Here is a 24157-nt window from a genome sequence, read left to right as displayed (position 1 = left end):
AAGAAAGAAAGAAAGAAAGAAAGAAAGAAAGAAAGAAAGAAAGAAAGAAAGAAGCATAGACTAACAGACTTTGTACTTAAAGAGGACCCAGCATTTTGCTGCATACAGGAAATGCACCTCAGTGTTGAAGACAGACACTACCTCAGAGTAAAGGGCTAGAAAACAATTTTCCAAGCAAATGGTCCCAAGAAACAAGCTGGAGTAGTCATTCTAATATTGAATAAAATCAACTTTCAACCAAAAGTTATCAAAAACAAGTAAGGACACTTCATACTGGTCAAAGGAAAAAAATCTACCAAGATGAGTTCTCAATTCTGAACATCTATGCTCCAAATGCAAGGGCACACACTTTCATAAAAGAAACTCTACTAAAGCTCAAAAGCACACGCACACACGATAATAGTAAGAGACTTCAACACCCACTTTCAACAATAGACAGATCATGGAACAGAAACTAAACAGAGATACAGTGAAACTAACAGAAGTTATGAAGCAAACAGATTTAACCGTTATCTATAAGAGCATTTCATCCTGAAACAAAATAATATAGCTTCTTTTCAGCACCTCATAGAACCTTCTAAAAAATTGATTATATAATTGGTCACAAAAGAGGCCTCAACAGATACTAGAAGATGGAGATAATCCCATACATTCTATCAGATCATCACAGACTAAGGCTGCTCTTCAATAGCAACAAAAGCAACAGAAAGCCCACATACACATGTCTTGTGCGCGCTCGACTGGCCAGGAAGAACGACGCTGCAACAGGATCCTTCTGCACACGTTTATTGGGAGAGCTTGATTGTAGAGGCGAAAAGACCTCGAGCCCAGAACTGGTGCTGCTTTTATAGGCCTAGGACAGGTGTTCTCTCTCATCTGATTGGTTAACTTGTCTCTCATCTGATTGGTTAACTTGTCTCTCATCTGATTGGTTAACTTGTCTCTCATCTGATTGGTTAACTTGTCTCTCATCTGATTGGTTAACTTTTGTCAATTCTCAAAACCTCACCTTGGCAAAAGAACCTTTACTGCCTATGTATGTGTGGTGGCCAGCAGTAGCCAACTGCCACTCTGCAACTGCCACTCTGTAACTGCCACTCTGTAACTGCCACTCTGCAACGGCTTCCCACACACATGGAAGCTGAACAATGCCCTACTCAATGATAACTTGGTCAAGGAAGAAATAAAATAAGAAATTAAATACTTTTTAGAATTTAATGAAAATGAAGACACATCATACCAAAACTTATGGGATACAATGAAATCAGTATTAAGAGGAAAACTCAACTCTGAGTGCCTCCAAAAAGAAACTGGAGAGAATATATACTACCAGTTTAGCTGCACACCTGAAAGCTCTAGAACAAAAGAAGCAAACACATCCAAGAGGAGTAGAAGTCAGGAAACAGTCAAACTCAGGGCTGAAATCAACCTAGTAGAAACAAAATGAACTATACAAAGAATCAACAAAACCAGGAACTGGTTCTTTGAGAAAATCAACAAGATAGATAAACCCTCAGCCAGACTAACCACAGGGCATAGAGACAGTATCCAAATTAACAAAATCAGAAAAGGGAGATAGAACAAGAGAAACTGAGGAAATTAACTGAAGAGGAGGGAGGGTGTGATAGTGTGTTTCAGGGATAGACAGAAATACCGGGAAAGGGGATAAAATTTGAAGTGTAAATAGAGAAAATATCCAATAAAATTCAACAGCCTATATTCAACAAAACTGGAAAACCTGGATGAAATGGACAATTTTCTAGACACATACCAAATACCAAAGTTAAATCAGGATCAGATAAACCATCTAAACAGTCCCATAACCACTAAGGAAATAAAAGCAATTATTAAAAGTCTCTCAACCAAAAAAAAAGCCCAGGACCAGATGGGTTTAATGCAGAATTCTATCAGACCTTCAAAGAAGACCTAATACCAATACTCTTCAAACTAGTCTCCAAATACAAACAGAAGAAACACTATAGAATTCATTCTATGAAGCCACAGTTACACTGTGTATTCTCCCTTGGAGATGGACCAGTTTCTGTCTAATCAGGAACTTTCCACAATTTCCTTTTATAGAGGACTTCATAAGAGAGATTTTCTTTTCTACTTCTATCATGTCTACTATTCCAAATAGATTTTAAAAACTGGTTGAATGTATATAACTTTTGGCTTCAGAATATATCATGTGTATTTAAGAGGCATTTCACTACTATACATTATTTTGATGGCTTAAAAAATGTCATTGCTGAGTTGTATATTTTAAGATAAATTTTGTTTAATAAAAAATTAAAATTAAAAAATCAAACCAGAAGCATTCTAATGACCCTTCATCTGAGACATACTTTTGTGCTAAAGCATGAGCTTTTGACAACATACCCAGACCTTCTTACTGGATGGCACACATAGACCTTCGTCAGTGTTACTATTAGACACCCACTTACCATTCAAATTCTCTGAATGAAATAACATGATATCAGAGTTGATCATAAGTTTTTATGCATCACTCAAATTCATTAAAATGTACAGTGGTGGGGGGGGGGGACTTTTGGGATAGCATTGGAAATGTAATTGAAGAAAATACGTAATAAAAAAAAAGAAAAAAAATAACCTGAAAATACAAAAAAAAATGTACAGTGGTGAAGTATTTTCTTCTTACATAGTAAATCAAGAGGGTCATCAATAGATTTATACAAAAGTATGTCCATAAATATCAGACTGTTTACTCAGAGACAATGTTTGCTATGCAAGCATGATGACATATGTTTGGTTCTAAGAACTCATAAAAACCGGCATGGTAACAATCATCTCAAATCCCATTACTAAAAACAAAGATGGGAAGACCCTGTAGCATGCCAGCAAGATAGTCTAGCCAAATGGCTGAGGTCCAGGATGAAGGAGAGAGCTGTTTCAGACAATAAACTACATGCTGAGGAAGACATAGTGTTAACTTTCTGATATACAAGTGCACTTGCACATTTGTGTACATATATACTTGTAAACAATTGTATGTACAGGCACACACAAATCATATTCAAAAGATAAATCAGGTCAAGGGCATTCATTATAGAAATATTCCTTCTGTTAAAAAAAAAAAACCAAAAACACTTGTAATACATTTGAAACCTAAGGTCTTAACCTTGGCCTTTAAGACTGGACCCCAGAGGGCTGGCAATGTAGATTAGGTGGTACAGCTCTTTGCTCACTTGCTCAAATCCCTGGGTTCAATTGCCAGCACAGCAGAAACACAACCACAAACATCAAGAATGTGAGAGATGGAAGCAGAAATCTCACAAATTCAAGGTCATACTCAAATACTTATAGAGTTTGAGATCATCCTGAGCTATGTGAGAATCCTCTACAAAAATAAGTAAATAAGTAAAGAGAAGTACTTGGATGTGGATGTGTGGGGTGGTGGCAATGATCTGGGAGGAGTTGGGGGAGAAAAGTATAATCAGAGTATATCATATGAAAAATTTTTGTCAAAAAAATTTTTCAAAAAGAAATTAAAAAATAACAAGGACATCAGGCAAATGGATGGAACTAGAAAATATCATCCTGAGTGAGGTGACTCAGACCCAAAAGGACATACATGGTATATACTCACTAATAAGTGGATATTACCCCCTCTAAAAAAAAAAGTACAGAATACCCAGTATACAAACCATAGAACTCAAGAAGGCTAACAAACCGAAGGAACCAAGTGAGGATGCCTCAATCCCACTTGGGAGGGACAAGAAAGCAATCACAAAAGGGGGAAGGGAGGAAGGGACCTGAGTGGGAAAAAGGACAGGTAGAGGAAGAGGGGAATGTGATCAGGTATTGGGGGGACAGGACAGAAGCCCTGAGGGCCAGCAGAAAGAATGGAAAGAGGCAACTTTGTGAGGGAGGAGGTGAAGGGACCCTCTAAAATGTACCAGAGACATGGGAGGTGAAAGACTCAGGACTCAAAGGGAGGGACCTTAGATGCCCTAAAGTGGGGAGAAGGAACTTGTAGAGCCCACTTCCAGTAGAAAGACAGGGCATCAAGTGGAGGAATGGGGTTGCCATCCCAAAGCCAAAAACTCTGACCCAGAATTGTCTCAGTCTGAAAGAAATGCAGGGACAAAAATGGAGAAGGGCCTGAGGAAAAGGAGGTCCAGTGACAGGCCCAAATTGGGATGCAGCTCAGGGTAAGGTCCCAAAGCCTAACACTAATACTGATGCTATAGTGTGCTTACAGACAAGTGCATAGCATAGCAGCCCTCTGAGGGACCCAACAAGCAGCTGAAAGAGTCAGATGCAGATAGTTACACCCAACCAATGCATAGAAGCTGGTGACCCCCTGTGTTGAATTAGGGAAAAGCTGGAAGAAGCTGAGGAGGAGGGTGACCATATAGAAAGACCTGCAATAAGAGATGGCTCAGTGGTTAAGAGCACTGACTGCTCTTCCACAAGTCCTGAGTTTGATTCCCAGCAACCACATGGTGGCTGACAACAATCTGCAATGGGGTCTGATGCTCTCTTCTGGTGTGTCTGAAGAGAGCAATTGTGAATATAATAAATAATTAATTAATTTTAAAAAGAAAAAGAAAAGAAAAGAAAGACCAGTAGTCTCAACTAACCTGAACCTCCGGAATCTCTCAAACACTAAGTAACCAACCAGGCAGCATACACCAGCTGCTTTGAGGCTCCTAACACATATACATCAGAGGACTGCTGGGTCTGGACTGTCAGAGAAAATGCACCTAATCCTCAAGAGACTTGGGGCCCCAGGGAGTGAAGCGGTCTAGTGGGATTTGCAGGGTGGAGGGTGGAGACATCCTCTTGAGACAGGGGAGGGTAGGGAGGAGGTGTGGGGTGTGGAACAGTCAGAGGGCAGACTTGGAGGGGGATAAAGTCTGGACTGTTAAAAAAAAGGCTAAAGAATAAAATTTTACTAGGAGAAGAAGAAGAAGGAGAAGGAGAAGAAGAAGAAGAAGAAGAAGAAGAAGAAGAAGAAGAAGAAGAAGAAGAAGAAGAAGAAGAAGAATGTTAATAGATCCCCTGCATAAAACTCAAGTTGAAATGGATCAAAGACCTCATTGTAAAACCAGATATACTTGACCTGTTAGAAGAGAAAGTGGGAAATAACTGAACATCTTGTCGCAGGACAATACTTTGTAAACAGAAAAACAACATGGCAAGCACTAACATCAACAAGTAATTAATAGGACCTCAGGACCCTGAGGAGCTTCTATCAGGAAAAGGACACCTTGTGTCAAAGTGGTATCTAAGGACTGGGAAAGGTGTTTACCAATACTACATCTGATAGAGGACTAATATCCAAAATAGATATATTAAAAAATTAGAGAAACTATATTTAAAAAAACAAATAATCTAATTACTAAATGGGGTATTCTCAATAGAGGAAACTCAAATGGCTGGGAAACAGTTAAAGAAATGCTCAATATTCTTAGCCAAAGGGGAAATGCAAATCACAGCTAGTTTGAGATGCCATGGCACACCTGTCAGAATTGCTAAATTCAATAATGTGAGTGACGGTTCATGCTAGCAAGGATGTGGAACAAGGGAACACTTCTCCATTACTGGTGGGAGTGCCAACTTGTACAGCAACAATGGAAATCAATATGGCAGTTTTTCAGTAAGTTGGAAATCAATCTAACTTGAGATCCAGCTATAGAACTCATGGGCATATACCCAAAGGACTTTTCATCGTACAAAAAGATATTTGTTTAATCACTGACATTGTGACTTGATTCGTAATACCCAGAAACTGGAAAAATACAGATGTTCCTCAACAGAAGAATGGATGAGGAAAGTGTAGTACATTTATACAAAGGAGTATTGCTCAGTGGTTAATTTTAAAATGACATCATGAAATTTACAGACAAACACATGGAACTAGGAAAATCATCCTAAGTGAAGTAAACAAGACACAGAAAGAGAAATGTTGTATATACTAGCTTATAAGTAGGTATTACCCATTAAGTAAATGATGACCAAGCTGCAATCAATAGACCCTGAGAGGATAGATAAAGAGGAAGGGTGTAAGGGGAACACATGGATTTCCTAGGAGAAAGAAATAGAATAGTTTTACAAGCAGACGGATAGGTGGTTAGGGATAGGAATGGGGAAATTGGGTGGGGAAGAAGAGATAGGGTTGAAAGAGATAATACAGGAAGAGATATAATTAAGAGGCATTTGACAGATGACATGTAAATCTAGTGCAGTTGAAACTTCCTAAAATACATGATGGTGATCCTAATGTAGTCTTCTAACAATGGTAGATAAGGAGTCTCAAATTGCCATCTCTTGTCTCCAAACAAGGTTTCTAGTTATGGGACTGGATGGCATGCAATTTCGTTGTGGGTCAAGTGAGTCCTATAGAAATACACAAACAATTCATACTGATACTACAACAAAGAATTGCTCACGAATGGTTAGTGGAACCCCATTGCCAAGGACAATACATTTACAACTCTTTGAATATGAAGAAGTTACATATGTGGAGGTTTTATCCCTAAGTTTTAGTCTTTTGGTATTCTGAAAGCTGCAGAAAGGGAAATGCGCACACCAAACCAACCACAAAACCTACAGTCTCTCCTGCCTACAAAATACCTAGGGCAATGGTGGCACAGAACTTGTGGAAGTAACTAGCCAATGCCTGCTTTGACTTAAGACCCACTCCATGAGAAGGAACCTATACCCAACACTGTTTGAGTTACCAAGAACCAGAGACTAGAAAGACCTAGGGAAAAAACCAACTACAACTGATGATTAGATTGATTAGATAGATAGATAGATAGATAGATAGATAGATAGAGAGTGAGAAACAATATGATTCCCAGTGATATTCTGTTCATAGGTACTCAAAGATCATTTCCTTATCCAGTCATCATCAAAGAGGCTTCCTCTGGCAGCAGATGGGACATAACAAATGCAGAGACCCACAGCCAGACATTATACATAGAGACAGATTAATGGGATATATCCATCAAATCTGTCTCTTCAGAGCTCAGGGAAGAAGAGGTAGAATGTAAGAGCCAGAGGTAATAGATGACACCAGGAGAACATGGCCCACTGAATCAACTAAGGAAGTCACATATCAACTCAAAGATTGAACAGCATGGACAGCCTACACAGGTCTGCACAAGCTCCTCTGTATGTGTATCTTAGCTATTAGCCTAACATTGTTATAAGAATTCTGACTGTGATAAAAGTGGGTCTCTGACTCTTATGTCTGCTCTTGAAACTCTTTTCCTCCTGTTGAGTTGCAGTGTCCAACGTCAATATGATAGCTTTTCCATCATCTTATTGTACTTTATTTTGCCATGTTTTGTTATTATCTCATAGAGGCCTATTTTTTTTACTAACTGGAGACATAAAGGGAAGGGGCTGTGGGGAGGAACAGGGTGGAGTTGAAGGAGGGTAAACTATAAACAGTATAGGATATATTGTATGAGAAAAGAATCTCTTTTCAGAGGCTGTATTGGCTAGTTTTGTGTCAACTTGACACAGCTGGAGTTATCACAGAGAAAGTAGCTTCAGTTGAGGAAATGCCTCCATGAGATACAACTGTCAGGCATTTTCTCAATTAGTGAGCAAGGGGGAAAGGCCCCTTGTGGGTGGGACCATCTCTGGGCTGGTAGTCTTGGTTCTATAAGAGATCAGGCTGAGCAAGCCAGGGGAAGCAAGCCAGTAAAGAACATCCCTCCATGGCCTCTGCATCAGCTCCTGCTCTCTGACCTGCTTGAGTTCCAGTCCTGACTTCTTTCAGTGATGAACAGCAATGTGGAAATGTAAGCTGAATAAACCCTTTCCTCCCCAACTTGCTTCTTGGTCATGATGTTTTGTCCAGGAATAGAAACCCTGACCAAGACAAATTGGTACCAGCATAGTGGGGTATTCCTGTGACAGCCTGGCCATGTTTTGGGGAGGACTGTGGAAGGACTTTGGAACTTTGGGCCAGAAGATCCATTCGGTGTTAAGAGCTCTGTCGAATGTTGTGTAGGAGCTTGGAAGATAATATTGAGAACAGTGCAGAGGATGGAGGCCTGGGTTGTGAAATTTCAGAGGGAAGATTAAAGACTCTTTTCAGGGCCATTGCTGTTTTGATTGTGAAGATTCTGTAGTTCTGGTTAGCTGGGGCTGAAGAATCAGCTGTGATTAACAAGATACCAGAACTACTAAAGCAAAAACTTTGCATTACTGGGACTATTGATGCTGGTTAGCTGGAGCAAAGAAATTAGCGGTGATTAAGAAGAGACCAGCATCATTGAGGTGACATCTTCTGGGAAGTGTTTTCTGAAAGCACAAAGAGGCTGTGTTCCAGAGATAGCCAAGGTTGTACTCCTGCTCCAGTGGGACTTGGTAATGTGTAAGGGTCACCCAGGTGGTACTGGTTTTGAAGGCATGAAGGGGTCACACAGAGCAGCTGAGGCTCGGCACTGTGAGAGGCCATGGAAGGCCATTGGTGAAGGTGCAGCCTCAGTTGCAATTGACGGCCCAGGACTGAAGGGGTCATGCAGTGTTTTGGAGATGCCACTACCATGAGATGACCACCAAGAGCAGCAGTAGCAGTGGAGTACAGGCATCTGGAGCCTAGAGGACTGCGCATGTGCTACAAAGGGAGAAGTGACACAAGCCCTTGGAGGAGCCCAGAAGATCGTGACTTGGATCCCAGACATTGGACGGTTGGAGATTGATTTTTGCTTTTGATTGTGACTGTGCCCTGATATTTTCCCTCTTGAAGGAAGAAACTATTTTAGTGGAGCCCACAATTAAGAGACTTTTAATTGTAAAAAGACTTTGGATTTTTAAAAGAGATGGATATTTTGAAGAGATTGAAATTTTAAGAATATGTAAAGACTGTGGGACATTTAAAGTTATTTAGACCTTGGGGATGAATAAGAATGTAAGGGTTGAGGCTTACTAGTGATGTGTTTGTGTTTCAAGTTGACAAGGGGTCAATTGAACTGGTTAGTTTTATGTCAACTTGACACAGCTGGAGTTATCACAGAGAAAGTAGCTTCAGTTGAGGAAATGCCTCCATGAGATACAACTGTCAGGCATTTTCTCAATTAGTGAGCAAGGGGGAAAGGCCCCTTGTGGGTGGGACCATCTCTGGGCTGGTAGTCTTGGTTCTATAAGAGATCAGGCTGAGCAAGCCAGGGGAAGCAAGCCAGTAAAGAACATCCCTCCATGGCCTCTGCATCAGCTCCTGCTCTCTGACCTGCTTGAGTTCCAGTCCTGACTTCTTTCAGTGATGAACAGCAATGTGGAAATGTAAGCTGAATAAACCCTTTCCTCCCCAACTTGCTTCTTGGTCATGATGTTTTGTCCAGGAATAGAAATCCTGACTCTTACACGCGTTCGCGACCGGCTAGGAAAGACGCAACAAACCGGAATTTTCTGCGGCAAAAGCTTTATTGCTTACATCTTCAGGAGCCAGAGAGCAAGAGAGTAAGAGCAAGAGAGAGAATGGCGAAACCCCATCCCTTTTTAAGGAGAATTATCCTCTGCCTAGGACATGTCACTCCCTGATTGGCTGCAGCCCATCGGCGGAGTTGTCGTCACGGGGAAAGCATAGCACATGGAATGGAGAACTACCCTTGACACATGCGCAGATTATTTGTTTACCACTTAGAACACAGGATGTCAGCGCCATCTTGCAACGGCGAATGTGAGGGCGGCTCCCCACACCTGACTAAGACAGAGGCCAACCTGCCACCACACCACGTAGACACCCAGCAGGCCACCCACATCTATCCACGTGGTACAGGTGGAGGAAGACACTCGGAGGCCCTCCTGGTGCTTTACCTGCCTGCAGCAGGAATCACTGCGATATGCAAGTATGTGATGGATAGATGAGCAGGAATAAGAAACAGAATAATATGAGCTTTGTGAAGAGACTTGGAACTGGAAATATGAAAGTAGAGAATAAGAGGTCGATGTGGTTTTGCCTAGCCTGGCACCTAAGTTCATGGTGAAGACCCAGTGATACCACTGAGGACCATGTCTGGGTTCATAGACATACAGCACCAGGGATCTGTATTGGTGTCTGTGGCTCATGTTGCCACTAAGGACATGAGGATGTCCCCAGTCTAGGCTGGTGCCTTAGACTATGTTGATGTACAAGAACTGTGCAGAGCTGGCTCCATCCCTCAGTGGTCACAGCACTGAGGAGAATTTGACATGTACCTTACCTGAGCAGCACAGTAGAGCTTGCCCTGGTGGCAGGGATGCAGGTGAACTGGCCCTGCCACTCATCTACCATGCACAGAGGCCTTGAACAAGACCAATGATTCATTGCAATGAACATTTCCAAGTAAAGATGTATGGACAAAAGGGTATTCTGTGGGACACTATCACATACTACAGCTTCCAAAACAAGAGGTTTTTTATGTTTTGTTTTTGGATTGTTATTATTATTATTAATTTATTATATTTGAGGAGGAGGATGCAGGGGCAGATATTAGGAGAAAGAGATAAGTGGGATTTGGGTACATGATGTGTAATTCACAAAGAATTAATGAAATGTTTTTTAAAATCAAAAAATCTATTTTCAATAAAAGGAAAAGGTGGTTCTTCAAAGTGATAATGGCGTTGTCAATCTTTAGTTAGATTAACTTTGTATTTAAAGGGTTGACACTAACACTAAAGGTGAAAATTGGGACCTAGCTGTCCACTTTTCAGGATACTAAAATTTTCATGTTCACACTGATGGGCTAAAGATAGAGTGGCTTACATGAAGGAGACAAATTCCTAGAAGCCCAGAACCTACAGATAGAAGCAAGAAGAGACACATTCATAAGACTGAATGAATAAAGACATTTGACAAATATAAACAGCTTCTAATGATGAAAACAGCCACATTAAGGATAGAAGACTCTGCCAGTGCCAGTAGGGGTGCATATGAATACCCAGAACCAACTCATTACTCAGTGGGGACACCTGACAGCTTTCCAAACTCTAAGACCAATATCAACACAAGGAAATCAAAAGTGAAAATTAGGTGGCTATAAAGTACATCTGCACACACACGAAGTTATTTTTAGAAAATCCTAAAGATTCTACAGAACTTTCTGGAAATAAAAAACAAATACAACCTCATGAGATATACTTCTGTGAACTAATATTGCCCACAATCAGGTTTCCTGTTTTGTCACATACATAGAAAGCCCAAGTAACAAGGAGACTCAAGGGGTGGCCCATGGATCTGCCCAGGAAGAGAAATAGAATAGATTGTGTGTGTGGATCAGAACAGGTGGGAATGAGGCAAGGAGAGGGGTGGGGGAGGGAGAGACAAAGTGCTGGAAGAGAGGATTGGAATTGGGGGAAATTTTGGGAGCAATGTGGAAATCTACTGCACTGGAAACTCCCAAAAACTTTGAAAAAGACCCTAGAGAAGATGATTAGTCCTGAACTGGCCATCTCCTGTAACCAGACAATGTTTCTAACATTGGGACTGGGACACCAAACCAGACACAAAACCTTTGGCCCACAAACTGTCCTGGCTGCAAAATGTGTGTGTAATGGTAACAGAGAAATTTTGGGAGTAGACAAACAATGACTGCTCCAACTTAAAGCCAATCCATGAGAAGGAGTCAATGTCTGACACAGCCTAAATGGCTAGGAACCAGAGACTGAACAGCCCAAAGATTCAGGATATAAACAAACTGGAATGAAAAAATAATGAAATAATTATTAATATTATTCTTTAATAGTCATAAATTGGTCCTCAGCCTAATGGTCATCAGAGAGGTATCATCCAGCCACTATGGGAGCAGACTCAGATGCACAGATAATACTTGATGGAGCATGACAACCCCCACAGAAGAGAAGGAGGAGGAGTTGTACGAAACAGAGTGTTCATGGACATCAGAAAAGCATTCTCCCAGAATCAACTAAACAGGGATTATAGGGGCTAACAGAGACTGAATCAATAATCACATACTCTGTATAGTTTGGAGCTAGGTACTCTGCATGTATGCTATGGTTATATAGCTAGGTGTTCTTATGAGACTCCTATCAATGGGAGTGGGGGATGTCTTTGACTCTTTTGCCTTTTCTTGGACCCTTTTCCTCTTTTTAGGTTACCTCACCCAGCCCTGATATGAGGCTCTGTGCCTACTGGTACTGTAACTTGTTATGCTGTGTTTGGTTGATATCCTTGAAGGGCTTGCTCTTTTTGATTGAAGGGAAATAAAAAAAGAATGGCTCTGAGGGAAGGGGATGTTGGGGAGGATGGGAGGAAAGGGAAAGTGTGGTAGGAATGCAATGGATAAAAGAAGAACAAAAAGAAAGAAACATATTAACAGGAAAAAGAATCATGCAAGGTCCCACTGTGAATGCGACTCTCAGAATAGAGATCACAGAATCAGGATTTGTTGGGGCCCAAAAGCCACTGGCATCTCAGCCTCTGTCTTGTCCCTGGGCCATCATCTTTTAATTAACACTCTTGTTTCTTCTACTATCTTGCTTCTGTTGACTTGGGGCATTTTATGATAGGGGCTGTTTGGCCTGTGCACCTGAGCAAATACCATTTGTGGTTTTCAGCTTTATAAGCCCTCTGTTTCCCAAGAGTAAATGAGACTTGAACAGAATTTTTTGTCTTGTCTCCTTCCTTCACATCTCCTGATCACAATTTGTTACTGTTGCTCCCTTCCCCGAGACCCCTGTTGCTTAAATCCTGCAGGTTGGGGCAAGGATTTACACCATGGATTTTACATCTGTGCATCAATCAAGCTGAGGATCAAAACTATGTAGCAAACAGTTATGTCCACAATTTTAGACCTTGCATTCCCTTCTTCTGTCACTCTCTCTCACTTCACTGAATGTCTGAATGATCTCTAGTAACCATTAATGTTAGCTGAATTAGTTAAACATGGGATATATTTTAGCAAATAAAGGATGTCTTTATCACAGCAGACTCAAAGCATCCAAGGTTTGGGGGTTCCTGAAAGAGGGTTTTGTGGATTCAGATGGTTAGCTATATATTTGATCCACAACCTAAGCTGTTGATGACTTTGTGATCCTGTTTGCTGTATTGAGTCTGTGCTTTGCTTTGGAGACAGAGTCTCACTTTAAATCCTGCCTTGTTCTTATACACATGTATATCCCAGGATCACAGGCATGTGTCATCATGCCGGCTGCACCTGAGTAGTAAATGATCATTTTCACCACATAGCTTTGCTCCATCAATAAAGAAACGCCACCATTCTAGTGTAGGATGAGAGGAAGGTCGCTTACTCATCATGGCCACCTGATAGGGTGACTGGCCTTTGCATCACCATTTCGGTTGACGACCACACACTGGTAATTTCCAGCATCTTCACTTCTGACATCATCTATTCGGAGGCCACACTTCGTAGGGGACAGTGTTATCCTTTCTGTAGGCTTCAGACTATGGCTATTGAAGAACCAAAGGATGGAGGTTGCAATGTCAGGTGTAACACAGGTGAAGGTCAAAGATCTTTGTGCATTGGCTGTGGTGTCAGTGATTTGCACAAAGGGTTGTGTCACAGGCTCTGTGAAAAAACAAAGGAGGGTCCAAGTGACAATAATTCTTCAGAGAGTTCCACCAGCCCCCCTTTAGTAAATACTTTAAAAAGCCTCCAAGAGAGAGAAGTTTGAACTGTAACTATAGATATATCTTGTGCTTTTGCTCAACACTGCTGGCCTGTATGTATGTCCCTGATTTAACCACTGTGTTTCCTATGTCTCAGTTTTCATATAACAAAACATGTGATAAATGGTCACCGCTGTGCCTGGGAGTTAAGCTCAGGTATAAGCAATGGCCTGACCTTGGGATGGAGGAGCTGCTCAAATTGGCAGTGTGTATTATTATTTGACTGCAAAAGAGAATTGTCTAGGCTAGATTCAGGACATGTAGTTGGCTTCTGTTCTGGCACCTGACCACTGAGACTCAGTAGAAGATGATGCACAGATGGCCTACATGGACCCAGCTATCATGGCAGTACACAGCTGGCCCCACACTCTATGGGAGTTGGACAATCAGTAAAGCCTCGATCCCTGCCAGTTCTGAAAGGAAGTCAACACCGTGCATTAACATAATGCTCCCAATGTGACCTAGACTCCAGCCAGAGGCAAAATTTTGGAGCCAGTGTTCCCTGGTACTCTCTGTGAAGACCCCATAGCTCCCTCATCCAGTGCTTGCCTGGCTCCCACAAGGTCTCTCTTAGGGCCATGTGCATAGTGAGAACCCCAAGAGTCTGCACTGAGGCTGATGCCCTCATGCTGAGTTATCCCACACACATTCTTCTCTGTGGAGGTAGAGACTGGTGAGGGATTCTGATTGACTGCTGCTTGTCTACGAAGTACGTATCCTACAGTAAGTAGATGCAATGCAGCAGGGGAGAGAGCAGGCACAACCCAGTCCTGACAGTCTAGTGTAGGAAGTAGGGTAAGTCACACATAGCAACCAGAGTCCATTGAGAGTCACTTAACTGTTTACATAAAACTGCACATGTGCTCTTTCAACTGTGTAGTTTACGTTTAAAGTTTCTAGTGTGTACATTCTTGCATCTTCCTCAGTGACGTCCTGGAGCATCAGGGATCCGTTGGCATACACCGTATCTCTTCCTCTGTACACATCTCCCCAGGTGGTGATATTCCTGATTACATTGAATTCTACAATTTTAAAGGCAGGGACCCTATACATTGAGTTGTACCATGTAAAGGATATTAACTCTTCTGGCAGGTTGTGGACGAGGAGAAGAACACTTTCCCCTTCAGCAACATATCGAGGCACTGCTTCAACCATGAGTTTGGAAGAGGTGCTAGGGTTACAGCACTGAAAAGCGGGGTCTGGAAGGGAAAAGACAAAAAGTTGTCACATACAGACCACTAGGCTTGGTACAAAGATGGTGGCCTCTGTCCTGAGTAGATGGATTTTTAACTCAGCCTAGAGACTCAAGTATGGATACCACTTAATGAAAGTGAGAAACATGTCCTCCATTCTCTCAGCATCCCTGAAAGCATCATTTCATCTACATAGAGGTGTCTCCATGGCTGCTTCCTCACTGCACTCACTCAGACACTGCACACACTCATGAACACTCAGGTTTGAGATGAAGCCCTGAAGTCTACAGGTCCCAGATTTCTCCTTCCTTCCTTCTTTCCTTTCTTTCTTTCTTTCTTTCTTTCTTTCTTTCTTTCTTTCTTTCTTTCTTTCTTTCTTTCTCTCTCTCTCTCTCTCTCTCTCTCTCTCCCTCTCCCTCTTTCTTTCTTTCTTTCTTTTTCTTTTTCTTTTCTCTCTCTCTCTCTCTCTCTCTCTCTCTCTCTCTCTCTCTCTCTCTCTCTCTCTCTCTCCCTCTTCCCTCCCTCCTTCCCTTCCTCTCCCTCCCTCTCTCCCTCCCTTCTTCTCCCCCCTCCCTCCTTCTCTCTCTCTCTATCTCTCTCTCTTTCATTGCTTGTTTTGCATTTGTTTGTTTGTTTGTTTGTTTGTTTGTTTTATTTCTTATTTTTGCTCTCTGGCTCCAGTTAAGCCCTGACTTCACCTTCTATGTGTTGTTGCTGCTTTTTCTGGCAGTCCACTGGATTGGAGTTGAGTGAGGGTGGGGAACAACCTGATCTTCAGGGCAGGTTCAGATTTTAGGAAACATTGGGGTGTTAGGGTAGCTGGTTTTATGTCAACTGGACACAATGTAGAATCCTTTTGAAAGACAAGGCCTCTGTTGAAAATGTCACCAATACATTAGCCTGTGGGCAAGCCTGTATTATATTTTTTAACTAGGGATGTCTAGACCACTGCAAGCAGTTCTACTACTAGGCTACAAGTCCTGAGTCATATAAGAGCAGAATGAGTAAGCCAGAATGAGAAAGCCAGTAAGCAGCACTCCTCCATGGTCTCTGCACCAGTTCCTGGATTTTATTTATGACAATCTCAATTTGCAGCTAATTAATATTGCAGATTGACATGGACAGCCAAAAACCATCAGCTTTAAGAGGAATTAAGAATAAAGGACTGGAAATATGCTCCAGGGGGTCAATTTAGTCCAGCCTTCGAAAGATGACAAGGTGTGAGCTCTCTGGTTTAGAGCCCCAAGAGACTGGGAAGAGCCTGACATCTTTGACTGAGTTACCATCAGGGTCTTTCTTGATGCAGGTGGACTCAGAATATGGAGTCTGAGCTATGGCCATTTGTTTCTTGATGTAAAAGACATGTTTGTCTGGCACTAAGTGCTCAAACCTGAACATGGGGACACAGTGCAGAAAGAAGTGAGGCTCAGACCAAACATGACAGTTCTGTGTATCTAAGCCCCACCCATCAATGAAGGATCCCAGGAAATCACTTACTGTTAACTTGGAGTTCTACATGTGCTTCTTCACTCTTCATATCTGTACCCAGTACTCGTAGGGTGTATAATCCAGCATCCTTTTGAGTGACATTTTCAATCCGCAGGGATCCATTACTATCCAGCTTCTCTCTACCGCTGTATGCAGGCCCAAACACACTTGACTTCCTGCCTATTGTGTATCGGCCAATCTCAAGGTGCCTGTGCACGGTCATCCCTTTGAACCATATAAAACCTTGAAGATTCTCTGGGATATTGTAGACATGTAGAATAACATGTTGCCCTTCAGTAACGATGGAGGGGAATGATTCAATACGGGGCTGGGAAGAGGTGACCAAGCGCCCACAGTTCCAAAGGAAGGCTAGAAGGAAAGAAAGAGAGAGAGACAATAAATTGGCACCATCAGTTTTTTGTAAGATGAGACACAGTTCTGAGCGGGTATGTCCATTATTCACCCTAGCTATGTGTCTTCCCATCCAACTCTGTGTCCACGCACTTGTGTTTTTCATAGTTTGTTGCTCTCTCTTCAGGTGTCAACATAGCCCTGGTTCACTGCTCTCAGATCCCTGCTCCATTCAATGTAGATTGATATTGGGGTGATGCCTCCCCATCTTTTCCCCCACAGACCCTGAGGTTTTACTCTCTGACTTCTTAGTGGTGGTGGTAGAGTTGTTGTTGTGGTGGTGGTGGTTGCTGCTGCTGCTGTTGTTGTTATTGTTTGCTTCCTCTTGTAGTTCATCCAGCTTTCTTTACTGATCTATTTTCCAGTCCATTAAGACTGGGGCATCATCTCTAGTTGCATATGTAGCAGAGGATGGTCTAGTTGGCCATCAATGAGAGGAGAGGCCCTTGGTCTTGGGAAGATCATATGGCCCAGTACAGGGGAATACCAGGACCAGGAAGCAGGAGTGGGTGGGTTGGGGAGCAGAGTGGGGGGAGGGTATAGAGGGCTTTGGGGATAGCATTTGAAATCTAAATGAAGAAAATGTCTAATAAAAAAAAAAGAGCCGGGAGTGGTGGCACATGCCTTTAATCCTAGCACTAGGGAGGCAGAGGCAGGTGGATTTCTGAGTTCGAGGCCAGCCGTACAGAGTGAGTTCCAGGACAGCCAGGGATACACAGAAAAACCCTGTCTCAAAAAACCAAAAAAAGAAAAAGAAAAGAAAAGAAAGAAAACCTTTCTCAAAAACAAAAGAAAAAAAGACTGGGGCATCATAAGAACTACGATTTGTCTTATATTTTTAAGAAATGTTATCTTTTTAAAAAATTAGCTACCTGTGAACAATAAATAAGGAATGAATGAATGAATGAATGAATGAATGTGCAGGACCTTGTGTGGCCATGAATTCCCTTAAGAAATCCGTAGATTTGATAAATCATTGCATTTGCTTTGGTTTTTACAATTATTTACAAATTATATTTTGTGTGAGATTGAATACAAGGACTACTTCAGTGTGGATGGATGCAGAACACAGAACTTAGGTGGAGGTCAGAAGTCTTCTGTTCACTGCTCTCTGCTTATCAGAATATAAAACAAATGTATATATTCATTCAATCATGTCACTGATCAACACCACCTTGGTTTCTTATTTGGGATGTCATAGCTGAGAACAACATTCTTCAGAATACTGTGGCCATGCTGATTAACATTGGGTAAGAACAACCTCTCCCTCTCACTACTTTTTTTCATTCATTAAGATCCTCCTGCTTCTGCTAAGCCTCTGGCCCCCTGTGTATTCTCCACTCCAAACCCTGAGATTCCTCTCAGCTCTTTCTGCCTCTCAGGAGACTCCAGACAGTAGGTGAGTTTTCTCCTCTCACCTGTGAGCATAAGTCCCTGATGGGTGGTAAGCCCTTTGCAGAGGGTACAAAAGATGCCTGCCTGGTCTCTATGGCATGATCTGCCCTTCTGCGGCACATATGTTCCAGTACAGCTCCCCAGTTCTCTTGTGCTTCCACTCTCTGATCTGAGCCTCCTCCCTCAGGCAGGATCATCTCCAAGAGTCACATGGTCTGAGGGTGTTACTCTATAAAAACACTATTCTGTCCCCTCCACTCTTGGGGCTGAGCCAGGTCCCTCTCCGCTCCTTTTGTTTCAATTATCCAGAACACAGAGTGAGCACCAAGGCTGATGACCATCCATGTGTCCTGAGATAATAGAAGATGACACTGAGGCTTATCTCTGCTATATCCTGACCTTGATCAGTCATCTCCAAAAAAGGAAACTCTGCACAATTGTGTGACACAGCAACTGGGCTATGCACTCTGTCTTCCCCGTGTTCTCGATGCACTGGAAAGATGGAATTTGACAGGGATGCCTGTGAGATTCCAAAGGAACAAGCTGAATAACGGGTGGGAAAGGGGGCATATCTATTCTCACAGGAGTTACCAGTCAGAGTTATGACCCAAGACAAAGGCCCAGGATGTGTCAGGAGTCTCATGCCCTGGGTATGCAGGTGGAAGTGACATGATTCCTGGGAAAAGGCTGAGCTATTTCATCCCATACAAGATTTCAAGAGAATTCTCCCAATCCCTGTACTTGCTGAGCTGTGTGGTGGGTCTGTCCATGAGCTCCCTGGTATTTCTGAGATGCCTTGGGCCTCTGTCTAATGGATTCTCCATGGCTAGCCTATATTTCCCAAAGGAAATACATCAAAGGAGTAATTGAACATGATCGATCCCTTGGCAGTGTAGCAGACAAATTAAGCAGACAGTAGGTCTGAGAATGATTTGTCAGTGAGTTCCATGTTGATAGAACTATGGGTGGATCCCTGCTTCTAAGTAAATTCCTCGTTCAGGCAATTACTTTTTTCTGGGTATTGATTTGTGTCCTGATGTTGCAAGTACTGACCACTAGGGGAACTGGAGTTCAGGTCTGGGGAGCTGTCCAAATCAGTTTAGTCTGTTCCCATTTGCCTGTGGAGAGAATTCCCTGAGCTAGACCCCAGAGGACAAGCAATTATCAGGAGGACCTATATCCTCTGTCCCTATCTTTAGAGATGCTGACCATCCTGGAAGTCTCATAACCCCATCAGGACAGTTAGTAAATGGACAGGGCACATTTACACCTATGCTCTTACTGCTGAGTCACTGGAGATGTCCCGTGGGCCTAGCCTAATGGTGACTCATGGCAGTGCATAAGCCTTGTGCATGACAAAGCACAAGACTTTGACTACTCAAAACCACTGTTCCCTGCCAACAGGAAGTTAAAAATCAACCTTTGTAAAGTGCTCCTCAAGGACATTAGAAGTTGAGTCTGGGACAGGGGTCTAGAACAAGGGCTTCCTGGTGCTCAACTCTCTGTGAGGATCCCATTTTTTCTCAATCATGACCAACACTGATTTTCTCAGGGTCTCTCTCAAGAACACATTCCTGCTAAGAATCTCAAGAGTCTAGGCAGATATCCTTGGCTGAGTTATCCAGCTTGTATCCACTTGCCTACAAGGTGAAATCAAATGAAGAATTCTGACCATTGCCACTGTTCTCTAACACGTGTGTCCTGTGATAAATGCTCAAACCTAAACATGGGCACAATGTCGAGGGAAAAATAGGCACAGTCCAGGCCTGACACTTATCTGTATGTCTAGTGGAAAGAGACCCACCCAGCACCCCAAGTTCACAAAGAATCACTTACGGTTCACGTGGAGGAATGTGAATGTTGTTGATACAGTTTCTGCATGTTTATTGAAGGTTCGTAGGGTGTAATAACCTCTGTCCTTCTGGGTAACATTGTGGATCATCAGGGATCCGTTGTTGTACAATGTCTCTCTATCGCTGTGTACATATAAGTCAGACGCCACTGCATACAGTGCAATTCCATGTTTCCTATTTGTCCTCCCTTTAAACCAGGCAAAGGCTGTAAGATTCCCTGGCAGATTATTGACAAGGAAAAGAACATCTTCTCCTTCAACCACTTGGGATGGCAATAATTCAATGGTGACTTTGGAAGTGGTAGACAGATACCAGCAGGTTAAGAAGGAGGCTAAAGGAAAAAGAGAGAGAAATCCTCAGTATTAAGCAGGTGTGATCAGCACTCAGCTTACGTCTTGGGAAGGGATGTGTAGCCCCTGCTTAATGGAGGTGAGCAACATGACCTCCATTCCCTCAGAGTCTCTCACTGTGTTGTCAACTCTCTGCACAATTCTCTATTCAGTGTTTGCCTGGATTTCCATGTAGCATTCCCATATTTAGTGGGAAGATACCTCTCTGACCCACTTTTCTAGAGAGTCCTCAGTTTCTGACTTTTATTTTCTGTTCCCTATTGTACAACAAATCACCTCCTCACATCATCTTCCAGATCCTCTGACTTCTGGTCCACTAGAATCAAGAATCTGTGAAGACAGGGCTTAATCTGAGGTTGTTGGGAGCTTCAGTTCCTGGAAATATGCAAATACTAGTGGATAAATAAAAGAAAGGGGAGGGAAGGAAGGGAGGGAGGGAAGGGAGGGAGGGAGGGAGGGAGGGAGGGAGGGAGGGAGGGAGGGAGGATGGGTGTCTCCATGTTTTATCTACATGGTTCTCAGGTTTGGAGCTCAGGACAATAATTATAGTCAAGTGTAATTTAAATGATTCTACACATCCTTATGTGTTCTCTATGTGTGTTTCTGAAGGCAGGTGTCTCAGACTGCCCATGTGAAGGTGTATGCTGCAAACCTGTGTGGAGGCACATGTCTCACTGTGAGCATATGTAGGTGCAGGCCACAGCACCTATGTGGAGGGCAAAGAGCCAACCGGATTTTGTTCTCTCCATCTACCATGTGGGAGCTAAGGATTGAGTTCAACTTGTCAGGTCTCCACCAACTGAGCCATATTTCCGCCTACCCCTGTTTGAGTTCTATTTGGAGAGTCACCTGTCATGATTGGGAACATCAATCTTTAGAGTATAGAAGTCAGTTTACTTGACTGTGAACATGGAGTGCTTGCAGCTTTTCTCCTATTCTCAGCTTCTCCTGACTGCTGAGAGATTCTGGCTGCTAAGTCTCTGTCCCTCAATGTACCTTCTGCCTCCTAAAGGCAAACAGAAACCTCAAGTCTCATCTCTTGATCCTGTCCTCTTTAGGAAACTCCAGCATACCTTTGTGTTCCTCTCCACCCCCAGTCAAAGTGGGCACCCTTACCTGTGAGTAGAACCCCCTGCCATGGGGCACACCCCTGGCAGAAAAGCAAACCAGACACCTTCATATCTCTTCTCACTGTGTGGTCTTGTCCCTTGAGAAGAACAGCTTCACATCCAACAGGGCACCAGCCTCTCTTTTCCTTTCTTTTTCTGACATGAGCATCTTCTCAGGCAGGAGCACTTCCAGAATATAAGAGATGGTGTGTAATGAAGTCTGTGTCCACAGCACTGCTCTGTCCCTTCCACTCTGAGTCCTGCCCCTCATCCCTCTCAGCTTCCCTTTATGTTTCTCCTCCAAGCAACACATTGAGGAAACAAGGCTGATAAGCATCCCCATGCCCTCAGGGAACAACAGCTCATCCCAGGACTGACTTCTGCTGTAATCTGTCCTTGGGTCTTAGATCATCAAAGACAGACACTCCATCCTGCCATAGAGACACAAAAACCCACCTGAACTCCCAGTCTGCTCTGTGTTCTAAGTGCTTTGGGGAGGTGGGATTTCTTTAATCCAAGCAGAAATGTCTGTGACAGTTACAAAGAGACCAGCTGAGTGATAACTAAGGATAAAGATGTCCTTTATCACTAATGTCACCAGTTAAGCTCCAGATCCAGAAGAGTGTCCAAGGAGCAGTTGTGTGAGGATTTTCAAGTCCTCCTTGTTGCAATGAGGTTGCCTATGTGTTCTGGAAAGGACTTGGGCTCTTTCTTTCTATGGAGAGTTTCAAGGCAACCTTTCATCATTATGTGTTGGCTAAGCTATATGCTGGGTAGGCCCATGTCATCCCTGGTCTTCCTGGAAAATCTTTGCCCATTGTCTGGGTGAATGTCCAGTAATAATCTTGTCTTTTCCTATTAGAGATGTCAAAAGGCAGAACATTTTCAAGTTCCTAAGTGTGGAAGGGTACTCTCAGACACCAGAAGCAGACAGTAGGTCATAGGAGAGTCTAGAGGGGGAGCTCTGGGTTAGTACAGACAGGAATGGAAACCAGTCTCCAAAGCAAAAGGATCATTGCTCAAGGAAACAATTTTCTGAGTGTGGGTGTATGTCCTTTTTTCGCCCCCTGGAGATCATGGGGCAAACTGCAGACTCACTGTATAGAGCTACATTAGAGTTGGTCAACAAGGTGAGCAAATGTGACCTCCCCTTGATCCCTTTAGTAAAGGTGGGATGCAGAACCTGTAATCTTGCTCACTGTGTGCTACAGAACTCCTATTTCTATCTAATGTGAGTCTAGGCAGCTCTCCAGATTCTAGAAATCCCTGCACTAAAATTGAAGTAATGTGCACCAGAGGATGAACATTCCTGTAGGAGACAATTCTTTACGGACTCACAGAAGTAGACAGTAACATAGGGGCTGCACATGCACTTTCTGACCAATCTCTGGTATCTAAATCCTCCCTTCTCTTTGGCCACAGAGGTCTGAGTGGGTCTGCTTTTAAGTACAGAAAATATTGATTCAAACAGATGTGTCTGCTGCTCTTTCCGACTCACTAGACTTCTTTGTCTTGTGATTACAAAACACCCTGAGCAAAAAAAGCTGAGGAGGGAGTCAAGAGACCATTTCCTTTATGTGTCTGGGACATTTTATAATACTGAAAGAAATCAAGGCAGAAAATATGCTGCTTGTTGTAGGCTCACTCACTGACTCACTACCTGGCTCAGACATAGCTAGCTCTCTTGTACAACCAAGGAAAATCTGCCCATGGTTGGCACTCCCCACAGTAGCCTGGGATCTTTTGCATCAATTAAGTTAATGCCTCACTAACCCAATCACAAAAGAACTCACATGATATGTACTCACTGATAAGTGGATATTAGCCTAGAAACATAGAACACCCAAGATACAATTTGCAAAACACATGAAACTCAAGAAGAAAGACCAAAGTGTGGGCACTTTGCCCCTTCTTAGAATTGGGAGCAAAACACCCCTGGAAGGAGTTACAGAGACAAAGTTTGGAGCTGAGACAAAAGGATGGACCAACCAGAGACTGCCCCAACCGGGGATCCATCCCATAATCAGCCACCAAACACAGACTCTATTACATATGCCAGCAAGATCTTGCTGAAAGGACCCTGATAGAGCTGTCTCTTGTGGGGATATGCCAGTGCCTGGCAAACACAGATGTGGATGTTCATAGTTACCTATTGGGTGGAACACAGGGCCCCCAATGGAGGAGCCAGAGAAAGTACCCAAGGAGCTGAAGGGATCTGCAACCCCATAGGTGGAACAACAATATGAACTAACCAGTACCCCCAGAGCTCGTGTCTCCAGCTGCATATGTATCAGAAGATGGCCTAGTCGGCCATCATTGGTAAGAGAGGCCCCTTGGTCTTGCAAACTTTATATGCCCCAATACAGGGGAACGCCAAGGCCAAGAAGTGGGAGTGGGTGGGTAGGGGAGCAGGGATGGGGAGGGTATAGGGGACTTTCGGGATAGCATTTGGAATGTTGATGAAGAAAATACCTAATAAAAAAATTAGGGAAAAAAAAGATAATCCCTTACATCCACAGCCCAACCTAATAATGACAGTTATTTAGTTGAGACACTTTCGCCCCAAATGGAAATTTGTTGCTTGCCAACCTAACAGTTAGTGCTAACTAAGACACTGTTTCAAACTGTCAAGTCCTCCTCCTCCACAGTGAGATTGCACAGGGAATTTCCCGTTCTCCAACTCAGTGTCCCTCTCTGTTCGCTGTGGTCAACACATGTGCTGGTGTCTACAGCCTCATGCATCTGA

General features: G+C 42.9%; 1 protein-coding gene across 1 annotated transcript; it reads right to left on the bottom strand.

Moving 5' to 3' along the window:
• Positions 1–9393: 9393 nt before the first annotated feature.
• Positions 9394–21673, bottom strand: Psg29 (pregnancy-specific glycoprotein 29). Its single transcript, NM_054064.3, has 5 exons — positions 21419–21673; positions 19936–20283; positions 16303–16662; positions 14452–14811; positions 9394–13511 (listed from the first exon to the last, which is right to left on the bottom strand). Exons 1-5 carry the CDS (start codon positions 21480–21482, stop codon positions 13237–13239), a joined length of 1407 nt encoding a protein of 468 aa, NP_473405.1. The 5' UTR covers positions 21483–21673; the 3' UTR covers positions 9394–13236.
• Positions 21674–24157: the final 2484 nt, after the last annotated feature.

This window comes from Mus musculus, chromosome 7 (genome assembly GCF_000001635.26).
Source record: "Mus musculus strain C57BL/6J chromosome 7, GRCm38.p6 C57BL/6J".
Classification (NCBI taxonomy): domain Eukaryota; kingdom Metazoa; phylum Chordata; class Mammalia; order Rodentia; family Muridae; genus Mus; species Mus musculus.
The sequence above is the reverse complement of the archived record's forward strand: the minus strand, read 5'-3'. Positions and strand labels throughout refer to the sequence as shown.

What these genes read in the sequence shown, in the direction of transcription:
- Psg29 (NM_054064.3), bottom strand. Translation starts at nt 21,482, where the DNA reads ATGAAGGTGTCTGGTTTGCTTTTCTGCCAGGGGTGTGCCCCATGGCAG. An exon ending in GCAGGGGGTTCTACTCACAG is followed by an intron (nt 20,284 to 21,418) that starts GTAAGGGTGCCC and finishes TTTTTCCTTTAG; the next exon opens with CCTCCTTCTTAACCTGCTGG. An exon ending in CACATTCCTCCACGTGAACC is followed by an intron (nt 16,663 to 19,935) that starts GTAAGTGATTCT and finishes CTTTCCTTCTAG; the next exon opens with CCTTCCTTTGGAACTGTGGG.